General features: G+C 45.7%; 1 protein-coding gene across 1 annotated transcript in view; it reads right to left on the bottom strand.

Moving 5' to 3' along the window:
• LOC126101594 (uncharacterized) overlaps positions 1 to 26,864 on the bottom strand; it is a 69,723-nt gene that overhangs the window by 21,781 nt on the left and 21,078 nt on the right. The window contains exons 3-4 of the mRNA XM_049912272.1: positions 26,171 to 26,227; positions 22,136 to 22,438 (exon numbers count right to left, since the gene is read on the bottom strand). Of these exons, the coding sequence (XP_049768229.1) occupies positions 22,136 to 22,438; positions 26,171 to 26,227 (360 nt within the window). The remainder of the gene's footprint in view (positions 1 to 22,135; positions 22,439 to 26,170; positions 26,228 to 26,864) is intronic.

Here is a 26,864-nt window from a genome sequence, read left to right as displayed (position 1 = left end):
AAACTTTCCTCATGTCAGCACGTTGTAGGTGTCGCCACCGGCGCCAACCTTGTGTGATTGCTCTGAAAAGCTAATCATTTGCATATCACAGCATCGTCTTCCTGTAGGTTAAATTTCGCGTTCGTAGCACGTCATCTTCGTGGTGTAGCAATTTTAATGGCCAGTAGTGTAATTAAGCCATCTGTAAGCTTTACTGTATATCTGTCTCAGATGGGCAATTTTCAGCTTCCTTTACTACGTATGTGTAGAACGTGTAATATTTTCGTCTGATAGTTCTGCCTCACGATTCGAGGCATTGACCATTTTCATTTATAATGCAAAAAACTTCGTCATTTCTTATCCAGTCACGGCATTTAATTTTCAGCACCCTTTCGTAATAATACATCTCACGGTCGTAGCCTACAATTTGTTATCCATAAATTGTTATAGATATCAGAGATATCAGTGGTCTACACTGATACCGAAGCAGTCGGTAACTGCAAATATGTTGACCGTAAAAACTGCGACATTTTACGAGCTTCGATAGTAGTTATAATGATGTCAATTGCTTCTCTGTCAGTTATCCCACATTTATTCAAAGATGCAACAGTCTTAGGACTCAGCATGGTTCAAATGGCTCTGAGCACTATGGGACTTAATTTCTGAGGTCATCAGTCCCCTAGAACTTAGAACTACCTAAAGCTAACTAACCTAAGGACATCACACACATCCATGCGCGAGCCAGGATTCGAACCTGCGACCGTAGTGGTCAAGCGGTTCCAGATTGTAGCGCCTAGAACCGCTTGGCCACCCCGGCCGGCTCTTAGGAGTCATTACTGTTTGAAATCCTGTTACCTGAGTCATCACTACTTGAAACTGACGCATCAGTTGGACATATTTGTCGAAGATAAAAAAAAAATGATTGGAAAATTCCCAAAACATTTACATTCTTCGATTGTAATGATATTCAGATTATCAGCTTGTGCTATGCCACACATGATCTCAAATTTCTTTCCGCTTATGAACATTCAATGATCTTCGAGGTGGTTTTCGTAATTGTCTCCATTGTTGATACAAAGCTTCTAATATTGGCACGCAATTTCTCAGTTGCTGCACAACATTGCTAGCTTTTTCCTAGTAAAACGCACTTGCCGTGTAGCTACTGTGAAACTCTAACGCACAGTTGATGTACACCTCCTCAAATTGTACAAGAATACCGGTAACGTTTGCTTGACAGATACCAGTTAGTTTCTAGTTATTTCATGCGAATAATACCCGAGGGAAATAGATTTTCTCTCTTATATGAACTTAATATCGGGACATTGTCCTTACTATGACTGCAGCCTTCCTTCGAAACCGAAAGAGGGCTGGGGTGGTCCAAACTGAGTCACTTTGCCCTCTCTATCTGATTCGTTTCGAGACATGAACAATGGGTTTGTTTAATGAGAACGCATTCAATAAAGGCGAGTGAGGGAAGCGAACTGCCTACTGTTATAATGAATTATTTACTCACCCAAAAGTAATACTTTGCAAAGTTGATGGTTTCTCTTTTACGTACTGGATTTTCCGATTTTGTAGATCCAGAGGCTCTATTTCTCCTAATCCCACGGAGACCAAATTTCATACAAGTACTTTTGCGTGTAATGGATACAAAATATTGGGTCTCCCAGGAAAAATTATCAAATAATTTGAAAAATTGCATATAAGAGACGTCCTGGGGGATATATCGTACTCTAAAATTACTCAGAAAGCTCATTATACCAATAAAGAACCATTTAGCCCGCGCGGTTAGCCGTGCGGTCTAACGCGCTGCTTCCCGAGCGGTAAGACATGCTGGTCCCCGGCACGAGTCCGCCCGGCGGATTAGCGCCGAGGTCCGGCGATCCGGCCAGTCTGTGGATGGTTTTTAGGCGGTTTTCCATCTGCCTCGGCGAATGCGGCCTGGTTCCCCTTATTCCGCCTCAGCTACACTATGTCGGCGATTGCTGCGCAAACAAGCTCTCCACGTTCGCATACACCACAATTGCTCTACCACACAAACATTTGGGGTTACACTCGTCTGGTGTGAAACATTCCCGAGGGAATCCACTGGGGGCCGAAACGCACAATAACCCTGGGTTCGGTGTGGGGCGGCAGTGGTGTGGGTGGACTGCTGTGGCCTGTTGTGGGGTTGTGTACCACTGAGGGCGACGGCGGGACGGAGCCTCTCCGTCGTTTCTAGGTCCCCGGTTTCAATACATACATAGATACACACATACAAGAAGCATTTTAATTGGGTGTAATCAGTCATTGGCATACTAGAAAACGCCAAGAGCAATGGGTACATGAAAAATGCAGAGCCGTACACAGGGTCACCTAATTCCCAAATCTGCACTCAGCTGCTTGGTTTGTTGTCCATTGTAATGCGCAAACCATAGCACGTTAATGAACCCGACGTTAAAGACTGACCGCGGTGCGAAACAATGGCCCAATGACAACAGGAGTCCTCGAATTTTGTAGAAAGCGTACTCCTGTGCCATCTGCTGACTCAAATAGTGATCACGAGCCAGCAATAATAGAGCCAACAGGGAGAAGCTATAAGTTCTGTATTATTCTGGTAGAAAACAGCGTTCTGTGGCCAAATAACTTCAATTATCTGATGTTGGCGATCGTCTGAGATCGTATGTCCTTAATTAGTTAGATCTATTGAAGCTGTGCAATAGAAGTGATTACTCTGCAATCTCTGGCTTATTTAAATGCAGGTACTCATTATTAATTAAACTCATGTTAAAGTATGAAGATTTTTATAATGTTGAAACTTCCTGGCAGATTAAAACTGTGTGCCGGACCGAGACTCGAAGTCGGGACCTTTGCCTTTCGCGAGGAAGTGCTCTACCAACGGAGCTACCCAAGCACGACTCACGCCCCGTCCTCACAGCTTTACTTCTGCCTGCCAGTATCTCGTCTCCTACCTTATAATGCTGTTTATAAGATAATAGCCACATTCAAGCCTTATCCCAACGTGGTCAGACGTTATATGACTATTCAGTCAGCATAATTACAGTTAAATCTTCATCCCACCTTTTCGGCCTTCGGCCATTTTCGAGTACCTAAAACGGAAGCAGTATACACAGGACGCATTAGTATCACTTTCTGTTCAGTCCAGAACATAAAAACAAGTCTTATACCAAGATATACTAAGAGGATTATGAAATACTCGATAAAGGATTCTTTAACGGTATGTCATGCCACGTACGTCTTTGCTCCTATGACTGCATTTTATTACCATAAAATAAGCTGGAAATAGTTTTTTGTAATATTTGGGGCTCGCTGCTTTTGAGCAGTTGTTGCAAGGCTCTTATTCTATTTTTATGTTTTTTTATTTTTTGATTAGAATTCTGTGGTCGACTGTTCGAAAATGACGTTCGCCCATAAGAAAAGAACAAATAAACTCAACTTATTTTTGGGAAATTACATGCACTGAAATTTAGAGCAACTAGGAAAGAATTAAATGAACGTAAGAATAAAGACATGTGTGCATGACCTTAAGCATTCCCGGCGAATCGAGTGTTTGTACTATTCTCGGGTGTCCAGCCAGGTGCAATCGTCTTCATAACGCGATATTTCGACAGCATACCTAGCCGTCATCTTCAGGTGGTACCTTCTCTCTGCTGCACTTTAATGCTTCCTCTATCTGAGGTTGGCAGCCTGTGGCGTTTGTTGTCCTAGAGACATTTACTAGGCTTTACATTGCGATAGGTCTTCCTTGTGATGTGCATTTTGTGGTATTACTTGACTGCATTTTTTGTGGTCTGGATGAGGTGAAGGTGATGGTCGATGTTGGGTGATTTGATGGGTCTCTTGTTTAGTCATGAAAGATCGATTTCTGTCTTTTATGTCTGTCCCTTGTTGGGTCACATTGTCCCAGTTGGTTGTTGTTGTTGTTGGACCTAGCTGCTATGTCGTAGAAGGTTTCGGCTAGCTCCTGGTACCCTTCTTCAAGGGGAATAACTTCGGCTCCGTCGTGTAGATCGGCCGTCGGGAATTGCGATGGGATGTTGCAGTGCTCTATTTTGAACTCGCTGGAGCTTTAATATGTGAGCTTTAGCTGCGTAGCCCCGTGTGGCGCATGCATATTCCATTACTGGCCGGATTAGTGAGCAGTAGACCCTTACACATATGGTTGCTGCGAAGGAACATTGTGTACTGAGGAGCGGGTGGAGAAGGCTCATTCAGACTCTGGCTCTTCGTCTTAGATCTTCAATATGTGTGGGGGGGGGGGGGAGAGGGAGGAGGACGAGATCACTGGAAGGATGGGAGTCAACCCCGGTCCCTGAGTGCTCCTGTGGCCCCCGTCTGGCGCGCAAACTGGCTGAGAGCTGAGTGCAGTGCCTTCCTCTGGGTGCAGACACTGCCTCTGTTGATCAGCCCATCGGTCACTCGCATTTCAGTAGCCTCCTTCAACACACAGTCCCAAAACGACGACGTCTTCTTAAAACCTCCGTTACTGAGCCCCCTGTAGCCATGCAATGTTCTGCAACTGCAGATTTTGTTAGCTGCTTAAGTTTGAGGTGTGTTCCGTGCAGCTTGCGTCTTTCTCCGATTGTCCGCACATTCTGCCTGATGTATGCCCTTCCCCATTTACACAGAATATGGTAAATACCCAGTTTATCGAGCCCGAAGTCGTCTTTCACCGTGCGCGTTTTCGGAGGTGGACGGAAATGTCATTTAATGTCAAGTGGAGCCAGGATTTTGCCGACTTTGCTCGACACTTTGCCATTGTACGGCAGATATGCCATTGTCTTTCGTCCTGATACTGCTCTAATTTAGTTGCCGGGCCTGCAACTTCTGCTAGAAAGCACGTCGCCTTTGTCTCCTGCCGTAACCTTTCTTCTCGAATACATCCTTGAGGTGGTTGAACTCCCTCGATAGGCTTACTTCGTCCGATATTGCACAGGCGCTGTGTATCAGTGTACATAACACATCTTCACGCCGCGAAGGACAATAGGAGCTGACAGCATGTATATACAAATCAGTAAGGGTAACTTTCCTGTAAACACTGTGTCCCATAGTGCTGTCCATTTTGCGCTTGATTAAACGTCAAAAAAGGGAAGTTCGTCGGTCTCTTACACCTCCTTGCTGACTTTGCTCTGCGCTGCAGAGAGTTCAGATGTCAGAGGACCACGTGAAATTTTTCATTCCCATTTATGTGCACCACAAATGTGTCGCATCATATTTGAAAAAGCATGTAGGTTTGACTGTAGCTGTTTCTAGAGCTTTCTCTTCACAATCCTTGATAAACACGCTTGCCTCAACTGATGACAGAGGGCATCCCATGACGACGCCACCTGTTTGTTTATAGCAGTCATCATTGAAGGAAAAGAATGTTGATGCGAGAGGAAAGTCGAAGAAATTAATCATTGTATGGTTGAACTGATTCTTGATCAGCAAGTGGGACCCTGCTGAAGAGGGAGACCACATCAAATCCCACCATTAAGTCCTGGTCACGAAGGCGTGGATCTCGCAGCCGTTAATGAAATGTACACAGTTCCTGATGTGGTGATGACATTTTCCGACGCAGGGGCTTAATACTGCAGTTAGATATCTTGTCAGCTGGTACGTTGGTGCGCCTGTGTTGCAACTGGACATGGAAGAACATATTACTTGTGAAACGTTGGTAAGCCGTACAGCCTTAGTGGTGCTCCTCGTGGTTGAAACTTTTTGACGGCTTTACTTCGGTGGTGAGTAGCGTACAAGCTCGGTGGTCTTTTTCTTCACCCTGTTCGTTCTTTGTGACCAGGACCTTGTGGTGATGTGGTCTGCCTCTTCTCCAGAGTCCTGCTTGCAAGTCCCCTCAAGTTGGTCAGGGAGAAATTCAGTCCGACAATGATGAATCTCTTAGAATTTGTCCTCACATCAATGTTCCTTCTCTTCATTTGCAACTACACTCCTGGGAATTGAAATAAGAACACCGTGAATTCATTGTCCCAGGAAGGGGAAACTTTATTGACACATTCCTGGGGTCAGATACATCACATGATCACACTGACAGAACCACAGGCACATAGACACAGGCAACAGAGCATGCACAATGTCGGCACTAGTACAGTGTATATCCACCTTTCGCAGCAATGCAGGCTGCTATTCTCCCATGGAGACGATCGTAGAGATGCTGGATGTAGTCCTGTGGAACGGCTTGCCATGCCATTTCCACCTGGCGCCTCAGTTGGACCAGCGTTCGTGCTGGACGTGCAGACCGCGTGAGACGACGCTTCATCCAGTCCCAAACATGCTCAATGGGGGACAGATCCAGAGATCTTGCTGGCCAGGGTAGTTGACTTACACCTTCTAGAGCACGTTGGGTGGCACGGGATACATGCGGACGTGCATTGTCCTGTTGGAACAGCAAGTTCCCTTGCCGGTCTAGGAATGGTAGAACGATGGGTTCGATGACGGTTTGGATGTACCGTGCACTATTCAGTGTCCCCTCGACGATCACCAGTGGTGTACGGCCAGTGTAGGAGATCGCTCCCCACACCATGATGCCGGGTGTTGGCCCTGTGTGCCTCGGTCGTATGCAGTCCTGATTGTGGCGCTCACCTGCACGGCGCCAAACACGCATACGACCATCATTGGCACCAAGGCAGAAGCGACTCTCATCGCTGAAGACGACACGTCTCCATGCGTCCCTCCATTCACGCCTGTCGCGACACCACTGGAGGCGGGCTGCACGATGTTGGGGCGTGAGCGGAAGACGGCCTAACGGTGTGCGGGACCGTAGCCCAGCTTCATGGAGACGGTTGCGAATGGTCCTCGCCGATACCCCAGGAGCAACAGTGTCCCTAATTTGCTGGGAAGTGGCGGTGCGGTCCCCTACGGCACTGCGTAGGATCCTACGGTCTTGGCATGCATCCGTGCGTCGCTGCGGTCCGGTCCCAGGTCGGCGGGCACGTGCACCTTCCGCCGACCACTGGCGACAACATCGATGTACTGTGGAGACCTCACGCCCCACGTGTTGAGCAATTCGGCGGTACGTCCACCCGGCCTCCCGCATGCCCACTATAAGCCCTCGCTCAAAGTCCGTCAACTGCACATACGGTTCACGTCCACGCTGTCGCGGCATGCTACCAGTGTTAAAGACTGCGATGCAGCTCCGTATGCCACGGCAAACTGGCTGACACTGACGGCGGCGGTGCACAAATGCTGCGCAGCTAGCGCCATTCGACGGCCAACACCGCGGTTCCTGGTGTGTCCGCTGTGCCGTGCGTGTGATCATTGCTTGTACAGCCCTCTCGCAGTGTCCGGAGCAAGTATGGTGGGTCTGACACACCGGTGTCAATGTGTTCTTTTTTCCATTTCCAGGAGTGTAATATTAACAAACGTTTGACTTCGTCATTGTGTGCCCTCTGTCACCGGTTCTGGTAGACTTATTTATGGAGGATTTCGAAGAGAAAGTTCTGGAAACAGCTACATTGAAGCCTACGTGCTTTTTCTTATATGTTGATGACACAGTTGTGGTGAAAAACTTCAGAGAGTTCATCCAACAACTGAACTCTAGCACGGCAGTATCAAATTCACAGTGGAGGTGGAAGAGAATGGCAAACTCCCCTTAGTGGACGTCTTAGTCAAGGAATGGACGGCTCTGTGGGACACAGTGTGCGCAAGAAAGCCACCCACACCGATCTGCATTTCTACACGTTGTCAGCTGCCATCATCCTTCACAGCGTGAGGATGTGCTACGCACACTGAAGCACGGGGCCGATGCAGTATCGGACGAAGGAAGCCAACCGAGGGAGATCGACCATCCTAAGGACGTATTTAGGACGATAGGTTACGGCAGGAGACAAATCCGACATGCTTTCAGGCAGAAAGTAAAGGCCCAGCAACTAGAACACTACGAGGAGGATAAGACGATGGTGAATCTGCCGTACGACGGCAAAGTATCGAACAAAATGGGCAGAATCCTGGCATCCACATCCAAACATGCGTTCACTGTTAGGTGATCCCGAAACCGGTTATTTACAACATTCATCATATCGGTAGTGCGCCAGCTGGTTTCTATTCAGCACTTCTGAATTCGCGCCACAGCCATCGCTTGAAACAGTCGCTTTGCCTGTTTCGCCGCTCGTCCGTCAGCGGTGTTTCGCGCGCTGCCATCGGGTGGCACTGCCGACACCGGAGGAGAGGTCGCGATGCATAAAATACCGCCAGGGAGGGCCTCAATGTCCCTCCGGCGGTGATTGCTACAGTAATGAAACTCAGTCTAAAGGCAGGGTTCCTACGAAAGTAACATGCGATGTATGAAGCATACATGTATCGAATTTCTTATGAAAGTAGTAGTTCCATGTAAGACATTAATGATCGCGACGGAATTGCATAGTTTCCTTCATAATACGAGTAACAAAATAAAGCGTTTGCAATTCCTGGATGCAAATTGGTGTAAAGGCACTAATTGTCCTGTTGTGTTATTGCATTATTAGTACTTTGTCCATCACCCGTTCTCCCTAATTACCTCAAAAACTCTCTATGGCATTGATTTCGTTAGGGTTTGTAGTTTTTGCAGTGAACTCGCCGTCCACTCTTCTCCTATCGCTCTTTTCAGCTCACATACGGCTTCATATTGCCTTCCATTGCGATAAACACGCCTTGTAAGTATGTATACTCCAAAGGTTTTCCACGGGGCTCAAATGCGAGCTAAGTGCAGGCCAAGGCAAGACATCGATATCTTTATCTTCAAAGCACATTTCAGTATGTTAGTTGTGCAGAAACTTATCATATACATTATCTTGTTGAAACTTTAGACTTTCGTCACCTGCGTCGTCATACATTTTAATCTATTCTGTCTCTAGCATACCACTTGTAAGTAGGCTGTTTAGGTTTTTATATTGGTAACGCCACGTAGCGCTCTGTATGAAAATCACTGGCTGTGCTGTGTGCAGTCTGTGGCTAGTTTGCACTGTTGTCTGCCATTGTAGTGTTGGGCAGCTGGATGTGAACAGCGCGTAGCGTTGCGCAGTTGGAGGTGAGCCGCCAGCAGTGGTGGATGTGGGGAGAGAGATGGCGGAGTTGTGAAATTTGTAAGACTGGTTGGCATGAACTGCTATATATATTATGATCATTAAGGTAAATACATTGTTTGTTCTCTATTAAAATCTTTCATTTGCTAACTATGCCTATCAGTAGTTAGTGCCTTCAGTAGTTTGAATCTTTTATTTAGCTGGCAGTAGTGGCGCTCGCTGTATTGCAGTAGTTCGAGTAACGAAGATTTTTGGTGAGGTAAGTGATTTGTGAAAGGTATAGGTTAATGTTAGTCAGGGCCATTCTTTTGTAGGGATTTTTGAAAGTCAGATTGCGTTGCGCTAAAAATATTGTGTGTCAGTTTAAGCACAGTCGTATATAATTGTTGAAAGGGGACGTTTCACACTGTACATATTAGAGTTCATTCCAGTGATCACTCAAGCAGTTACTTTTAGTACAAAATGCTGCCCAAATCATAACACTTTCACCACCAACATTTCTCCTTATTCATATCCGCTGCTCTGCCCTCAGTTCATGCCAGTCACATTGAAATCAGTCCTGAGCATCCAAATTAAGCTTCATCTTAACACTGAAGATCACTTCCAGTTGGGATCGATAACATGTGATTTAGCAAACTCCAATCTAGGCTTTTTATGTTTGGGTGTTACCGCAGGTTTCTGCAGTCGTTTCTTGAACGCAAGATGCTTTCATTTTACAAAATTTGTCGTAAGTGTCTGCAAATCGGCATTAAGTTGAGAAGAATAATGGTTTGTAGCCCTTGCTTTGCGCAAAAGTAGCTGTTTATATGCCTCAGATAATTCTTTATCTTTCATATTTTCCGTCCAGTCCACATATCGTGCTCCGAATCTAACGAAATTATACACTGAAGAGCCAAAGAAGTTGGCACACCTGTCTAACATCGTGTAGGGCCCCCGCGAGCACGCAGGACTGCCGCAACACGACTTGGCATGGACTCGACTAATGTCTGAAGTAGTGCTGAACGGAATTGACACCGTGAACCCGGCAGGGCTGTTCAGAAATCCGTAAGAGTACGATGGGGTGGAGATCGCTTCTCAAAGTAGCGAAGCATCCCAGATATGCTAAATAATGTTCGTGTCTGGCGACCAGCGGAAGTGTTTAAACTCAGAAGAGTGTTCCTGGAGCCAGTCTGTAGTAGTTATGGACGTGTAGGGTATCGTATTGTCCTCCTGCAACTGCAGAGGTCCGTCGGAATGCACAATGGACATGAATGGATGCAGGTGACCAGATAGCATGCTTACGTACGTGTGACCTTTCACAGTCGTTTCTAGACCTATCAGGGGTCCCATACGTCTCCAACTGCACAAGCCCCACACCATTGCAGAGTCTCCACCAGCTTAAACAGTCCCCTGCACACATGCTGGGTCTGTGGATTCACGAGGTTGTCTCCATACCCGTACACGTCCATCCCCGCGATAAAATTTGAAACGAGACTCATACCACCAGGCAACATGTTTCCAGTCATCAACAGTCCAATGTCTGTGTTAACAGGCCCAGGCGAGGTGTAAGGCTTTGTGTCGTGTAGTCATCAAGGGTACACGAGTAGGCCTTCAACTCCGAAAGCCCATATCGATGACGTTCGCACGCTGACATTTGTTAATGGCTTAGCATTGAAATCTGCAGCAATCTGCGGAGGGTTGCACTTTTGTCACGTTGAACGATTCGCTTCAGTCGTCGTTGGTCCCATTCTTGCAGGATCTTTTTTCGGCCGCAGCGATGTCGGAGATTTGATGTTTTACCGTATTCCTGATATTACCGGTTGGCGGCCGAAGACTTCCGGCATAAGAAGTCACCCTCATTCTGTCAACGGGCTCGTCAAAGAGGGCGGAGGAGCGGATAGAGGTTTAGGGCACCCTCTTGTCCTACGGGTGGGAAACTGCCCCTGAAGGAGGAAGAATCAACAAAGGGCAACGGCATGAGGATGTAGAAGGCAATGGGAACCACTGTATTAAAGACGCGTAACGTGCAACCACAGGACATGTGGCCTGTAATTCAAGAAGTCTCATGATGATCTCTCCTTTAGCAAAAGATTCCGGAATAGTACCGCATTCGGATCTCCGGGAGGGGAATGCATGCCAAGGAGGGGGGGGGGGGGTGTTACCATGAGAAAAAGAGTAGAGGAATTCGTGGCGGGCCGCATCAAACCAGTCAGAAGACTAATGCCCCCCCCCCCAAAAAAAAAAAAATCGTGAGATGGTCGTACTGGAAAATCTTCATCACCTCATCGCTACCTCGAAGATTCCGTGTTCCATCGCTCGTGCGCCGACTATAGCACCGCGTTCAAACTCACTTAAATCTTGATAACTTGCCATTGTAGCAGCAGCAACCGATGTAACAACAACGCCAGACAATTGTTGTCCCATACAGGCGTAGCCGGCCGCAGCGCCGTATTCTGCCTGTTTACATACCTCTGTATTTTAATACGCATGCCTATACCAATTTCTATGGCGCTTCAGTGTAATTCACTGTACTCGAGAGGTTCAACGTCTTGGCGATTTGCCGATTAGACAGTCCCATTTCCTTCTACGCTTCGATTTTTCCTTTCTCATCACATGACAACTGTTTTCCGCTTAGCTGCGTCACAGCCGTGGGTTAAGTACACAAGGCACACTGCCAGTAATGGGGTCTGTTTCCTATCTGCAGGAAAGGCACGTGGGCACACACGAACAGCGCACAGAGCCGACTGCCTTCATTTCGAGCGCCACCCCCAACTACCTGAATCTTTAGTGTCTCTTTATGTACTGTACAACTAACATCAAATGTAATACTATTTAACTGTATCTGTCAGTATATTGGATCTCACGGATGTAGACTGAGCGGGACTATTCCAACCGACAATGTTAATTTCCTCACAAATATCCATGCCTTTATACTGATTTTCACTAATGTATAACAGCGATGTCTAGGGGCTCTGCGGTGGCTAACTTGACTTTGGGGATAGCCGTAGACAAGTAGTCTAATGGGATCCCCAAGATGTGTCTGTATTTCGGCAGCTGGGGTACGGTAAAAGGATTACTCGTGTGTATTGCCTAACCTCTGTCGTTTCGTAGATCAGTTGTCAGGTCACAGTGATACTACGGGCCGGTGCAAAAAATGGTTCAAATGGCTCTGAGCACTATGTGACTTAACTTCTGAGGTCATCAGTCCCCTAGAACTCAGAAGTACTTAAACCTAACTAACCTAAGGACATCACACACATCCATTCCTGAGGCAGGATTCGAATCTGCGACCGTAGCGGTCTCGCGGTTCCAGACTGAAGCGCCTAGAACCGCTCGGTCACATCGACCGACAGGTCGGCGCAACCCGTCGTTGAAAGGTGCTGCTGTCGCGGTAGTCCGTCGGTGTGTTTGCAGCTGTTCACACTGTCGGTTGTGCAGTGGTTACCGGTGTATGTCATTTACTCGTGTTAAGTATCAGTTACCGTTTACATCCAATTACAAGACGACAAAGGCTGGTCGGCACACCGCCGCGAAGCGTAATTTTTCTAAGATCTGACTGGAGTAATGAGGTTAGGCGGTGTTTAGTTGGTTCCGCCTGTGACAGAGTATGCATTATCGCCTTGTAAACGTAGTTGACCTATAGAACCGAGTGTTACTCTGTTGTGAAAACCTGCTACCTAAAAAGGTTTGGTGGTTCTGACGTCCTCGGTCTGACCCGTCCGTAACTGATTACCGGTATCTGAGTAATTCTGAAAAAGTGTGGTCACTTGGTTTCCGTTTGGTCATGGGTCACCGGATCTTGTAGCGTGGAATGTTTTTGTGAGTCTGAGTTACCTTGCCGAATAGTCACGTGATTCCGGAAGGCCGGCCAGTGTGGCCGAGCGGTTCTAGGTGCTTCAGTCTGGAACCGCGCGACTGCTACGGTTGCAGGTTCGAATCCTGCCTCGGGTATGGATGTGTGTGATGTCCTTAGGTTAGTTAGGTTTAAGTAGTTCTAAGTTCCAGGGGACTGATGACCTCAGATGTTAAGTCCCATAGTGCTCAGAGCCATTTGAACCATTTGATTCCGGAAGTGGAGTCATGTTTTCAAAAGAGCTGCGTTCATTCGTTATTGCGTGACGTCTGACTTGTCTGTTTGACTTCAAAACCTAGTGTTGCATAAGTGTTCCGACTTCCGTGGCGGGTGTTCTGTGTGCTATCTTAGAGAAATTAGTTGTACTAACCGTTGCCTAATTTAGTAGTTGTGCACCACTGCAGTTAGATGATTAATGTAAATTACAGGTTGACGTTAATTATTATTCTGGGTGTGGTCGCTTTCGAGGTGTTTAGTTGACAGCATTCACACGCTCCGATCATTCGACTGCACACAACAACTAACGGAAGCCGTGTTTAGGCAATCTTGTTACGACGCAAGGTAGTCCGTTAGGGCGTGAAAGTGCCCTGCTATTCTAAGTAACTTGGTATGTGTAGCTGTATTGCGGTGGCGCTGTGGTTGCGAATTTGCATTTTTGTGCGGCACGGTCTTAAGGGCTTTAGTTGAAAGGAAAAAATATTACATTAGTGTTCTGATATTTGTTGTGGTTTTTTTCCTGTGGATCTAGTGGTCATATCTGGGGTATGTAGCGTATTTTATTGCCTTCTCGGAGGTTTCATGTAAGCCATGTTAAAAGTTGCCAACGCTGCCTTGACTTTTCTAAAATTATTTTATTGTTACCAGTTAAGTTATTATTGTTTGATAAAGCTATTATTGCAGTTTTGATTTGGCTGACTAGTTTTATTTGACTTACTTATGATGGGACTATTGCATTTGAAATTTTTAAAGCAATTCTTTCAATGTTCTTATTACATTAATGATTTTTACTTTTAAGGGGTTGCACAGTCTCACTGGATATAGGTGCTAACTGCTTCATGTTAGGCAAAGATTTTGTTAGTTGTAGTGTTGTAGTGAGCTTGCAGAATTGCCATTTGTGGTATTCTTGTTGTTACGGTGGGTGTCAGGGTCTGGACTAAGCTGTTTCCGAGCTGATGGGAATGATTTGTGGTGACAGCCTCAGGCCTCCGTGGGCAGCACGCCGGGGTTTCTGCCGTCCTCCGTCCGCTGCAGCCACCCTGCTGAAGAGGCTTTTCCCGCATTCGGGGCGACGGGGGGACACTCAAAAGCAGACAAGTCGTCCTTGACAGCTTCAACCATTTCTGTCAAAGCCTCATTAAATCAGAATCAAATCAACATCGTCAGAATTAATATCCAGCCTCCCACTCCCGTCAGATACCCTGGTTCAGCGGTAAGACATACACTGGTCAGCCAAAACATAATGACCACTGCTCACCGCGACGTCGGATGGCGCCTAATGACGTTGCGGGCAGGTGACGCGGCAACAAAACTATGTAAGTTGAGTAGACGCGGAGGGGGGATCACCCTAGCGAAGATGTGGGTTACAATTGGGGAAATCCATTGAGATAAGCCACTTCGACGCGGGGCAGACAATTATTACACAGAGCCTGTGAACGAGCATCTCGAAAACGCCTGAGCTGGTGGAATGTTTATGTGATAGCGTAGTGAGCATCTACGGAAAGAGGTAGGACAGTGAAGCTACCGCTAGGCGCTAAATGTTTGGTCGTCCACTACTCTTCACAGAACGTGAGGTTCGGATGCTTGTATGGCCTGTAAAGTAGCATAGACGGTGATCTGTGGCACCTCTGCCGAAAGAGCGCAGCGCTGGTGCACGCACAAGCGTTTCGGAGCGCGCCGTTCTTCGTACACTGTTGAACATGGAGCCCCGCAGCAGACCACGTGTTCACTTGTTGACCCAAAGACGTCGTCAGTTGCGACTGCATTGGGCACGGGACCATTGGGATTCGACCGCCGATCAATGCAAACGCGTCGGCTGTTTGGGGGAATAACATTTGCACTACACTAGGTTGCTGGCTGTATCCACAGACGCCGTCGTCGAGGTGAAAGGCGGCTCAAAACGTGCAGCGCGCCACAGATGCAGGCTCGTGGGGGCGGTACTATGCTACATCTACATCTACATCTACATTTATACTCCGCAAGCCACCCAACGGTGTGTGGCGGAGGGCACTTTACGTGCCATTGTCATTACCTCCCTTTCCTGTTCCAGTCGCGTATGGTTCGCGGGAAGAACGACTGTCTGGAAAGCCTCCGTGCGCGCTCTAATCTCTCTAATTTTACACTCGTGATCTCCTCGGGAGGTATAAGTAGGGGGAAGCAATATATTCGGTACCTCATCCAGAAACGCACCCTCTCGAAACCTGGCGAGCAAGCTACACCGCGATGCAGAGCGCCTCTCTTGCAGAGTCTGCCACTTGAGTTTGTTAAACATCTCCGTGACGCTATCACGGTCACCAAATAACCATGTGACGAAACGCGCCGCTCTTCTTTGGATCTTCTCTATCTCCTCCGTCAACCCGATCTGGTACGGATCCCACACTGATGCGCAATACTCAAGTATAGGTCGAACGAGTGTTTTGTAAGCCACCTCCTTTGTTGATGGACTACATTTTCTAAGGACTCTCCCAATGAATCTCAACCTGGTACCCGCCTTACCAACAATTAATTTTATATGATCATTCTACTTCAAATCGTTCCGCACGCATACTTCCGGATATTTTACAGAAGTAACTGCTACCAGTGTTTGTTCTGCTATCATACAATCATACAATAAAGGATCCTTCTTTCTATGTATTCGCAATACATTACATTTGTCTATGTTAAGGGTCAGTTGCCACTCCCTGCACCAAGTGCCTATCCGCTGCAGATCTTCCTGCATTTCGCTACAATTTTCTAATGCTGCAACTTCTCTGTATATTACAGCATCATCCGCGAAAAGCCGCATGGAACTTCTGACACTATCTACTAGGTCATTTATATATATTGTGAAAAGCAATGGTCCCATAACACTCCTCTGTGGCACGCCAGAGGTTACTTTAACGTCTGTAGACGTCTCTCCATTGATAACAACATGCTGTGTTCTGTTTGCTAAAAACTCTTCAATCCAGCCACACTGCTGGTCTGATATTCCGTAGGCTCTTACTTTGTTTATCAGGCGACAGTGCGGAACTGTATCCAACGCCTTCCGGAAGTCAAGAAAAATAGCATCTACCTGGGAGCCTGTATCTAATATTTTCTGGGTCTCATCAACAAACAAAGCGAGTTGGGTCTCACAGGATCGCTGTTTCCCGAATCCATGTTGATTCCTACATAGTAGATTCTGGGTTTCCAAAAACGAGATGATACTCGAGCAAAAAACATGTTCTAAAATTCTACAACAGATCGACGTCAGAGATATAGGCCTATAGTTTTGCTGTCGGAGACACTCTCCTGCGCTTGCACGGGACCTGTGCCAGTAATCGGAGACACGCTGGCAGCTGCGAACCGCCTGCATGGCTTCATGCTCGATGTCTTCCCCGGCCGCGCCGTCATGTTTCAGCGGTCTAGCTGCCCGCGTCTTGAGGCCAGAACCGTGCCACAGTGGTTTGAAGAGCGTTACACTGAACTCACGGTGGTGCCTCGGCGACCAGATTCGCCTGGTGTAAATCCTACGGGAGCTATCTCGGTCGCTAGAGGCCGCCGTCACCGCGTACGCAAATCGGATGCCCGTTATTCACGCGAATTACACTCCTGGAAATGGAAAAAAGAACACATTGACACCGGTGTGTCAGACCCACCATACTTGCTCCAGACACTGCGAGAGGGCTGTACAAGCAATGATCACACGCACGGCACAGCGGACACACCAGGAACCGCGGTGTTGGCCGTCGAATGGCGCTAGCTGCGCAGCATTTGTGCACCGCCGCCGTCAGTGTCAGCCAGTTTGCCGTGGCATACGGAGCTCCATCGCAGTCTTTAACACTGGTAGCATGCCGCGACAGCGTGGACGTGAACCGTATGTGCAGTTGACGGACTTTGAGAGAGGGCGTATAGTGGGCATGCGGGAGGCCGGGTGGACGTACAGCCGAATTGCTCAACACGTGGGGCGTGAGGTCTCCACAGTACATCGATGTTGTCGCCAGTGGTCGGCGGAAGGTGCACGTGCCCGTCGACCTGGGACCGGACCGCAGCGACGCACGGATGCACGCCAAGACCGTAGGATCCTACGCAGTGCCGTAGGGGACCGCACCGCCACTTCCCAGCAAATTAGGGACACTGTTGCTCCTGGGGTATCGGCGAGGACCATTCGCAACCGTCTCCACGAAGCTGGGCTACGGTCCCGCACACCGTTAGGCCGTCTTCCGCTCACGCCCCAACATCGTGCAGCCCGCCTCCAGTGGTGTCGCGACAGGCGTGAATGGAGGGACGAATGGAGACGTGTCGTCTTCAGCGATGAGAGTCGCTTCTGCCTCGGTGCCAATGATGGTCGTATGCGTGTTTGGCGCCGTGCAGGTGAGCGCCACAATCAGGACTGCATGCGACCGAGGCACACAGGGCCAACACCCGGCATCATGGTGTGGGGAGCGATCTCCTACACTGGCCGTACACCACTGGTGATCGTCGAGGGGACACTGAATAGTGCACGGTACATCCAAACCGTCGTCGAACCCATCGTTCTACCATTCCTAGACCGGCAAGGGAACTTGCTGTTCCAACAGGACAATGCACGTCCGCATGTATCCCGTGCCACCCAACGTGCTCTAGAAGGTGTAAGTCAACTACCCTGGCCAGCAAGATCTCCGGATCTGTCCCCCATTGAGCATGTTTGGGACTGGATGAAGCGTCGTCTCACGCGGTCTGCACGTCCAGCACGAACGCTGGTCCAACTGAGGCGCCAGGTGGAAATGGCATGGCAAGCCGTTCCACAGGACTACATCCAGCATCTCTACGATCGTCTCCATGGGAGAATAGCAGCCTGCATTGCTGCGAAAGGTGGATATACACTGTACTAGTACCGACATTGTGCATGCTCTGTTGCCTGTGTCTATGTGCCTGTGGTTCTGTCAGTGTGATCATGTGATGTATCTGACCCCAGAAATGTGTCAATAAAGTTTCCCCTTCCTGGGACAATGAATTCACGGTGTTCTTATTTCAATTTCCAGGAGTGTACATGACCTGTGCGTAGATATCAAATGCCACATACCTCCGAAAACCCACCAACGAACTGTTGGATCCCTGATGCAGAATCAGTGCCGTATTTCGTTCCAAAGACGGACAAACAGGCTATTAAACAGATGGTCATAATGTTTTAGCCCATCGGTGTATATCAGGCAGATCGCGCAGACAATAGAGGAAACATGCACGGAGCACACCGGACGCGAGCAGCTAACAATATCTGCGGTTGCAGAACATTGCACGGCTACAGGGGGGGACTCAATGAAGTACGGAAAAAACGGAAGTGTTGAGACAGACCTCGTCGTTTTGGGACCGTATTGTGAAGGAGCCGATTGAAATACCAGTGCGCAATGGGCTGATCAACAGAGACAGTGGCAACACCTTAAGCAAAGCCGGGCATCCAGCGCTCAGACAACTAACATCTTAGCGTCGGACGAGAGCCAGTTCCTCGCCCGAAGTGGGGCACTTCACTTATTGCGTCCCCCCCATGACTTCACCCGTCGCGGCGTGCGACTGGACAGCGGACGAAGGAGTGTGGAGCGACCGCCGTGTATAAAGGAGGCGCGATGCAGCGCAGGTATCATCTGAAGATGACGGCAAGGGACGCCTTCGAAAATATGCCGCCTGAACACACGACAACAGTACGAACAAGACCTATACATCGTAATTAATCAAGTTCTGTGAAATAATTATAATCTTCCTAGTGTATTTACATTAAAAACATGGTCCATACATGAAAAAACTTTGCAACAACTGCTCAAAAAGAACTTGCTCTTAAAGTTTCGATAAATGATTTACCATTTACTTTATAACAATTATATGCAGTCATAGGAGCAAAGACGTACATGGCGTAATGTACCATTAACAAATCCTCTATAAAATAAGTTACGATCGTCCTAGAAAATCTTGGGATATGACTTGTTCTATGTTAAAAACGTGATACTATTGCATTCAATGTGTAATGCTCCCTTTTTAGATGCTTTAAAACGATATAAGGCTGAAATTGTACAGTCGTACATCATATTAAGAAAATTTATACTTAACACACCACAAATTCATTTAAAAAATAATGAGAGTAGCTGAGAACTAGACAACTGTTTAAACACTGAAATCCACAATAGATTTGTTAGCCCTATACGCAGCCATATGAAATGCAAGTTCGCTACAGGATTAGCCTTTCCACATTACCCATACTCCTCCTGTTGTATTGTAGTTAATCCCCCTTACCTGTGACTTCCTGTAAGCAACCGGCTCCGGTGCAAAATCCGTCCCAAGTATAAGTTCGCAATTACTGTACTTACTGCGGGCCGACCGCTGGGAAGACATATACTGATCAGGCTGAGCATTTTGGCAACCATTGTCCTCACCAAGCACGCAAACGGCTGCAGTTGCTAGTAGCACAGTTGCTATAACCTTCTAACACGTAGCTGGTAGTACACTAGGAACGGCGATTTTCGCTGAAGCAACCGATTTTCAGTTATATCGGTTTTCACGTATACCGGTTTTTTTCAACGCCAGTTTAACCTGACTGTCCAAACCGCTCAAAATGACCAGTTTCTAAAATAGCCGACTCTTTAGTTTTTATTCCTGTCATTTCCTGTAAGAAACGTAGAAATCAAAAAAGGAGGTAAAATGTTGACTCCCTCAGTTTTAAGCTACGTACAATAAAAACATTGAATTACACAGACGAATAAAAGCACTTCCGTCCACCGTTCGCTGCTTTTCTCGAAAAGTGATTAAGTTGTTCAATACTACAAAAAGTCACCAGGCTTTTTCTATTCATTTTAATTTTTTTTTAAACTGCTCAGGAATCACTTTGTAATCGTGGATCATACCAGTATTTGGGCATTACGAACAGTCGGTGCTAAAGGGTGAAAACTTAGGCTCAAGGACTCTGTTTTTCGTGTTAAACTGTCCGTTTACAAGGGCTGCATTCAAAGCAAATGTATTGTACTTCAGTGCTACCCCACTGCATAAAATACTTCCAGACAAGGATGGTGTCGTTCTGTGTGGTACAACTGATGTCCGATAACGGCAGCGAGATACTGCAGATGAGGCAAGTGTTGGACGCTGCATGAACACGCGAACCACAGAATGGGTCACACCACATGATAACCATTGTCTCAGCAGTGCTATTCTGGTCTCTGTGCCATGTGTTTGTTGCTCGCTTCTAACGGCATTCTTGTTAAAATAGCGCTGATCTTTTTTCCCATTTGCTATAATAACATAACGCAATGGAAACTTTACAAATACAATTAATAGTTTTTTTAAAAGATTTACTTAAAAACCAAAATTTTCAGTCCTGCTGCTAGTGCTAACTGATATTTCGACTTTTTACCCGGTTCCTAGCAAAAAAACAAAAAGAAACACCCGTTACAACCGAGACCAACCAAAAAAATTCATTTCTTCAGAACTACAATATCGGTATCGATTTAACCGAACGTTTTTCCTATCCCTATACTGACGTTTGTGAAAAATTCAACAGCACAGATGCATTTATAACGCTGTCTCAAAGCAGGATTTATTATGGAAGGCAATTAGAAATAATGTGCTTCGGTGCTTGTAAGCAAACGATTACCACAGCTGGGCGTACAATGCACCACGCTGCTACACATGTCGAGCAGATAGTTGAACTGACCCTGTTACACACACTAACATACATACACCACGCGTTCATACTTTTATCTGGGACATATTGCTGCTGCTGATTATTAATCTGCAATCCTTAGTTTCGTTCATCGTATTAGATGTTTTGGGAAAGCCTGCAACTGTGTCATTCATAATTTAAATAATGAAAACTTCACCAGTTACTTATTTTTTGCAGCTTGGTACCACGCTTTTCGAGAAATTATTCTCGTTTGTGTATTTGTTAACATGAATATGTTTGGTGTTTGCATGTGTGCTTTTCTGTCTCTCTTCCGTCTTTTCGAAGTTAGAAGGTATTGTGCCACCTCAAGTACAGCGTGTACATAAAGTCCGGGAACGCTTTCAGTTATTTATGGCATAAGAACTAAACATTGTTCAGACGTCATACATATTGCATTTTGAAGAGAAACTCTGAAAGTATTTTTATACATACATTCGAGTTCACTGGATGCACGGCGCACCGATTTCTTTGGACTCCTTATGAATGTCTCTCGTACCCGCTCCACATTCACTTCACTCACACTGAGACGTCGTCTTCTCTTTGCCGCGCACAAGCAACCCGTCGTAATGAATTTGTTGTGCCAGTGGTAAATGGCCTTCCTTGGTGGTGGCTTCTTACCCTACTTGGTTCTAAACATCCGCTGAACAGCTGTCGCACACTCCAACACACAGAAAGTTCGCTCCTCACCTGAGCTCGCCATGTTGGCGACAGGCGCTGACTGTCGGCAAATTGCCAAACTACGCTGTGGCGGTATACACGAAAAGAACTTTCAGGGTTTCTCTTGGAAATGGCACATGTATGATATCTGTACAGTCTTTGCTTCTTGTGCAATAAATAATTGCAAGTGTTCCCGGACTTTATGTACACACTGTATTTAGAATATCACACAGCCGCAAATCATCACTTACACTGTTTGTTTACAAAACATACTACGAAGATATTATACACATAATGTGTGACATTCTGTATACTGGAGGAGGCCGAAAAGACGCAAGAGAGGCAGAAAAGCACATATGCAAAAATCACCAAACATACCCATGTAAACAAATGCACAAGTGCACTTGAAAGTGAGAATAAATTCTCGAACGTGTTCTGCTAAGCAGCAAAATATAAGTAACTGGGGCAGTTTTCATTATTTAAATCAATCTACAAACCACCGCATCTGACCAACGTTTTTGGGCACTTTTCCAATATTGTAAGATAAAGGCAGTAATTGTAAATGACCTCGTTATGAATCGCAATTGGGAATGTCTCTACCTCACTCTCAGGTCACTGACGTTTACGTAAAATGAACCGAGCTGTACTATGGACGAAATCTCAACATCCCAGCCTGACTATTCTACTAAGGCAGTCCCCCTATAAATTTGTGGAGTGCCCTGCTTTTACTAACAACTTGCCCTGCAGTCCCGTTGAAGTTGGATGCCTGTCCGTGAAGCGCCTGTATATTGTGAGTTGTAGGCAGTCACTTACCACAGCCGTCATAGTGAAGTTCGTCGTCTCTGAGAGGTTGATCGTCGCTTTGCTGTACAGCTGAACGGCGTAGCCTCTGTTCCCCTGGTAGGTCGCTTCTGCTGTGAACAGCTGCTCTCCCTCTTCGTCGAAATGGATGGCGATGGCTTGATTACTGAAGTCTATGTCCCGCACGTTGATCTCAGCCATAAAGGAGGAGAGGTCGCTATCCGGAGGGTAGGGCATCGGCAGGGTGCAGTTGTAGCTGGACTGTTCGAACACCGGCGCATGGTTGTTCACGTCCTCCACTGTGATCCTGAAGATCTGAGGGCAGAGATAAGGGCCACGATCATTAAACGACTAACAGCTTAGTTTCATTAAAAATATGTCGTGTTAGATCTGGTCTTAGGTATTATTTTGAGTTAGCACTGTTTCACCTCGTTCGCAAATGAAGTGGTTTGGGCTGATACACAAATAAGAGAAAGGAGAAAGCATACCGCCACAAAACGTGATTCCTCACTATGCTGCATGTCCCTAAAAATATTCTGAGAACACACGGAATGCTCAACTACACTGGAGTGAAAAAGTATAAACTATACACGACTATAAGGGAATGCACGCTTTCTTGGCGAATTTCTATGATGATCTCTTTTCAGGTTTATCAGCCGAGTCAAGGCGTCGTTCTGTGGCAACATTTCGACAAGTTTCCTTCTCGTCATCTTCGCCTGAAGACGACGAGTAAGAAAGTTGCTGAAACGTTGCCGCAGAACGACGCCCTGACCCTGCTGATAACCTAGAAGAATTCATCGTACACACAACTAAAGGGGAGCGCACATGAAAGTAGGCAGTTTAAGTATAAAGGAAATGCAGAGAAATTACAGAAACAAAGAGCTAAAGTGGGCTTACCATTTATTTAAAATGAAAAATATATGCTGAAAGTTACCTCCTGCGACATCAATGCACAGCTGTGCACATCTAAAGGTGTTCAGAAACACCCGGCGTAAAGTTCGGATATCGAAGGCGGCAACTTCATGACTGGTGTTGCCTTTCAGTTGCTGTATTGTGTGTGGATTTATTTCATAGACATTGCTCTCCAAAAGTCCCCATAGGAAAAAAAAATTACATGTTGTTAGATCCGGCAAACGTTTTGGCCGTAAAAGTTTGCTTACAGTTCGTTCCTCAGTGCAGACGTCATCGACTAGTTCCAGGGATACCATAGATTTGTGGCATGTTGCCCCATATTGCTGGAAGAAGCAGTATTGTCTTTCATATTCATTGAGCTCATTGCAAACTGTATCAGAAATTTCCATGTATGTAACCGTGTTATGGATACTGTCAAAAAAACACCAAACGCGTATTTTTTCGTCATGGAGTAATTGCTGACACACAATGTTAGCGTTCTCCGTTGCCCAGGACCTCGTGTTCTGTGAATTTACATGATCAGGAAGATGAAACCATGCTACATCACTCATGATGTAATGGAAAGGGTCTAACAAACCACCGTCGATGTTATTCGAAAGCCACGTGCGGTAGGGCTAATCTACACGTTTCTGACCGTCGTCCTCCCGTAATCGCCGCACAACAATCACACGATATGGTTTCATATTAAGACTTTTAAGTATCCGCTGGCAACTCCTGCTACTTACATGCGCCAATTTTTATACAGACACTGCATTGCTCTCTTTGCTATCTGCCTGTCCGGATACTGACCCCGAAAATTTCGCAAGTTTCCTTAACCTGTTTTCACATATGCTTCCACAATTTCAATTCTTTCTTCTGTAAACAAATTTTGAAGACCGCATAGAGAAACGTCTGACTTCACTAATGAAATAAACTGAAATGCTGACAGAAGAATGCTAACAATCGATTATTTCCTAAAACTGTCCCATTGTTGTTGTTGCTTACTCCATTTCAGAAGTCGAAATATTGCATTCGAATGGAAAGGGAAGGCGGTAAATTTTTAACTGCGCCATCCTGTAGTTTAATCTACACGTTTCTTCTACGATAATTTGTTGTATAATGTATAAGACATTGTCTTCTTTTCTTTACACATTAAAAAGTCGTAGAGAATAATTTTCGTCCCACTCAACATGTGCATCTTTTGAACTGTTTTGAACTTACCCACTCGACACAGTACTTTCTAAGAGTGTAAGAGTGAATGCTTTGTTGCCAATCCTGGTGAATCAACATTTCTCAAACTCAAGCGAGACTGGGAGAGACACAGAGGGCCCAAACGAGAGAGAAGAAGAATAAGTTCTCCTTATTTTGTAACAAATTGACTTACTACTGTAAAAACCAGAATCTGGGTTCTAACCCCACTCTGGCGCTAATTTTTAACTTGTCAGATCTAAAGACACTGATTGTCTGGATAGAGGTAGTGGTTATGTGGAACGATAGCCAAAGGTGGGTAACGAACGTATATCATGTTAATACAAAATTCTTCACAATTATTTCGATTATTTTGTACTTTGACTCTTACGTTTACGACTTTTAGCCCTCATCTGAAGTTTTTAAGTAACTGAAGTATACATCATTCAGACGAGAGAGTCCTTCCTCTTCTCAGAATTTTTGTCCCGTCTCTGACTCCACCACAGCATTTCTCTTCTAACCACCTACCATATCTATGTCAAGGCAGAGACATTTACGTGTCAGATTATCTTGTACATAGGTGCATGAGTTATATGAATTATTAACTGCACAGCTTATATTTGTAGCCATCTATTTCTTTGAAGAAATGACACATATTAATAATGTATTGTGAAAAGTTATTTTCAGCAAATAAAAAAGGAAAAAAACGCACTAATTTCATTAAAATCAAAGAAATGACAATTTTAAACAAATACACATCTGATTATCAGTACCAAATACTTGTGAAGCCTGACAGTATCAGGAAAGGAGACAGCGAGCGGTCTCAACGTAATTCATAAAATTCAAAAAATTACAGAAAACACTTTTATTGCGTAGACCGCAATTTGCGTTAGACAATTAAAACATGGTGAATAGTTTCGGTCATCAACCATCTTCAGAACGTTCGCAATGCAGGTGAATGTGCATTGGACAGTATCTATAGTGAACATCATACAGAAATATGCATTCGTATCAACAAACAGCTAGACTAAGGCAACTGTCATATTAAAAACAACATCAAGGACGAACCAGTTCGTAAACTATAATCTTGCGAGATGCAGTTAAAAAAGAGGTGGGATAGTTTCATAAGTAAAATCGAATCGGTCATTCATTCTATGCTTTTATAAAACAGCTAATACAGTGAGAAAGCTTTGTGCAGCGGAAACAAAAATCAAAAAGCGTTCTACATCCTGGCTGACAAGAGAGTAATCCATTGTAAAATATAAAAAAGCCATCGTTACATTGTATGTACTCGTTCCTGACAGAAATAAGATGAAACCAGCCCATGCAGACGGGCAGTACGTTCCCGTTCTAAGAATGATAGAGTTATCTAGTTGCAATTCTACTTAGGCAACTGCTCCCTCCATCCCCCCACCCCCACATCTTTTTTTACTTGTGTCTCACAAGATTGTAGGTTACGACCTGGCTCGTCCTTGACGATGTTTTAACGTCAGTGTTGTCCTACTGCGGTTGCTTTTTAATACGAGTGCATGTTTTCGCATGATGTTCCTACTAACACTCTTCAATGCATATTTAATGCATATTCACGTGCTTTTACGATCTGAAGACGGTCGTTGTACCCAACCGAAACTAGTCAAATGGTTCAAATGCTTCAAATGGCTCTGATCACTATTGGGGTTAACATCTGAGGTCATCAGTCCCCTAGACTTAGAACTACTTAAACCTAACTAACCTAAGGACACCACACACATCCATGCCCGAGGCAGGATTCGAACCTGCGACCGTAGCAGCAGCGCGGTTCCAGACTGAAGCGCCTAGAACCGCTCGGCCACAACGGCCGGTCCGATATTACTCATCATGATTTAATTGTTTAATGTAATTTGTCATCTAGACAGTAAAGTTTTTTGTATAAATATTTTTTAATTTCAACAAATCACAAGATACACTGCACATATCTTAGATACTTACAAACGGAACGGTGTTCCCATCACTGCAACTAAACTGGACTCCGACGTCGATTATGGACTGAAACAGAACAGTTACACATTCGATTAAATTTTTATTACTCTCTCTTTGTATACAGGCGCTTAACTGGAACATCAGTGTAAGACGGAATTGTTGTTGTTGGTGTTGTCTTCAGTCCTGAGACTGGTTTGATGCAGCTCTCCATGCTACTCTATCCTCTGCAAGCTTCTTCATCTGCCAGTACCTACTGCAACCTACATCCTTCTGAATCTGTTTAGTGTATTCATATCTTGGTCTCCCTCTACGATTTTTACCCTCCACGCTGCCCTCCAATACTAAATTGGTGATCCCTTGATGCCTCAGAACATGTCCAACCAAGCGATCCATTCTTCTAGTCAAGTGGTGCCACAAACTTCTCCCCAATCCTATTCAATAACTCCTCATTAGTTATGTGATCTACCCATCTAATCTTCAGCATTCTTGTGTAGCACCACATTTCGAAAGCTTCTATTCTCTTCTTGTCCAAACTAGTTATCGTCCATGTTTCACTTCAATACATGGCTACGCTCCATACAAATACTTTCAGAAACGACTCCCTGACACTTAAATCTATACTCGAGGTTAACAAATTTCTCTTCTTCAGAAACGCATTCCTTGCCATTGCCAGTCTACATTTTATATCCTCTCTACTTCGACC

This window comes from Schistocerca cancellata, chromosome 9, assembly GCF_023864275.1.
Source record: "Schistocerca cancellata isolate TAMUIC-IGC-003103 chromosome 9, iqSchCanc2.1, whole genome shotgun sequence".
In the NCBI taxonomy this organism is placed as follows: domain Eukaryota; kingdom Metazoa; phylum Arthropoda; class Insecta; order Orthoptera; family Acrididae; genus Schistocerca; species Schistocerca cancellata.
Note: the sequence above shows the minus strand (reverse complement) of the source record. Positions and strands in the feature narration are given on the sequence as shown.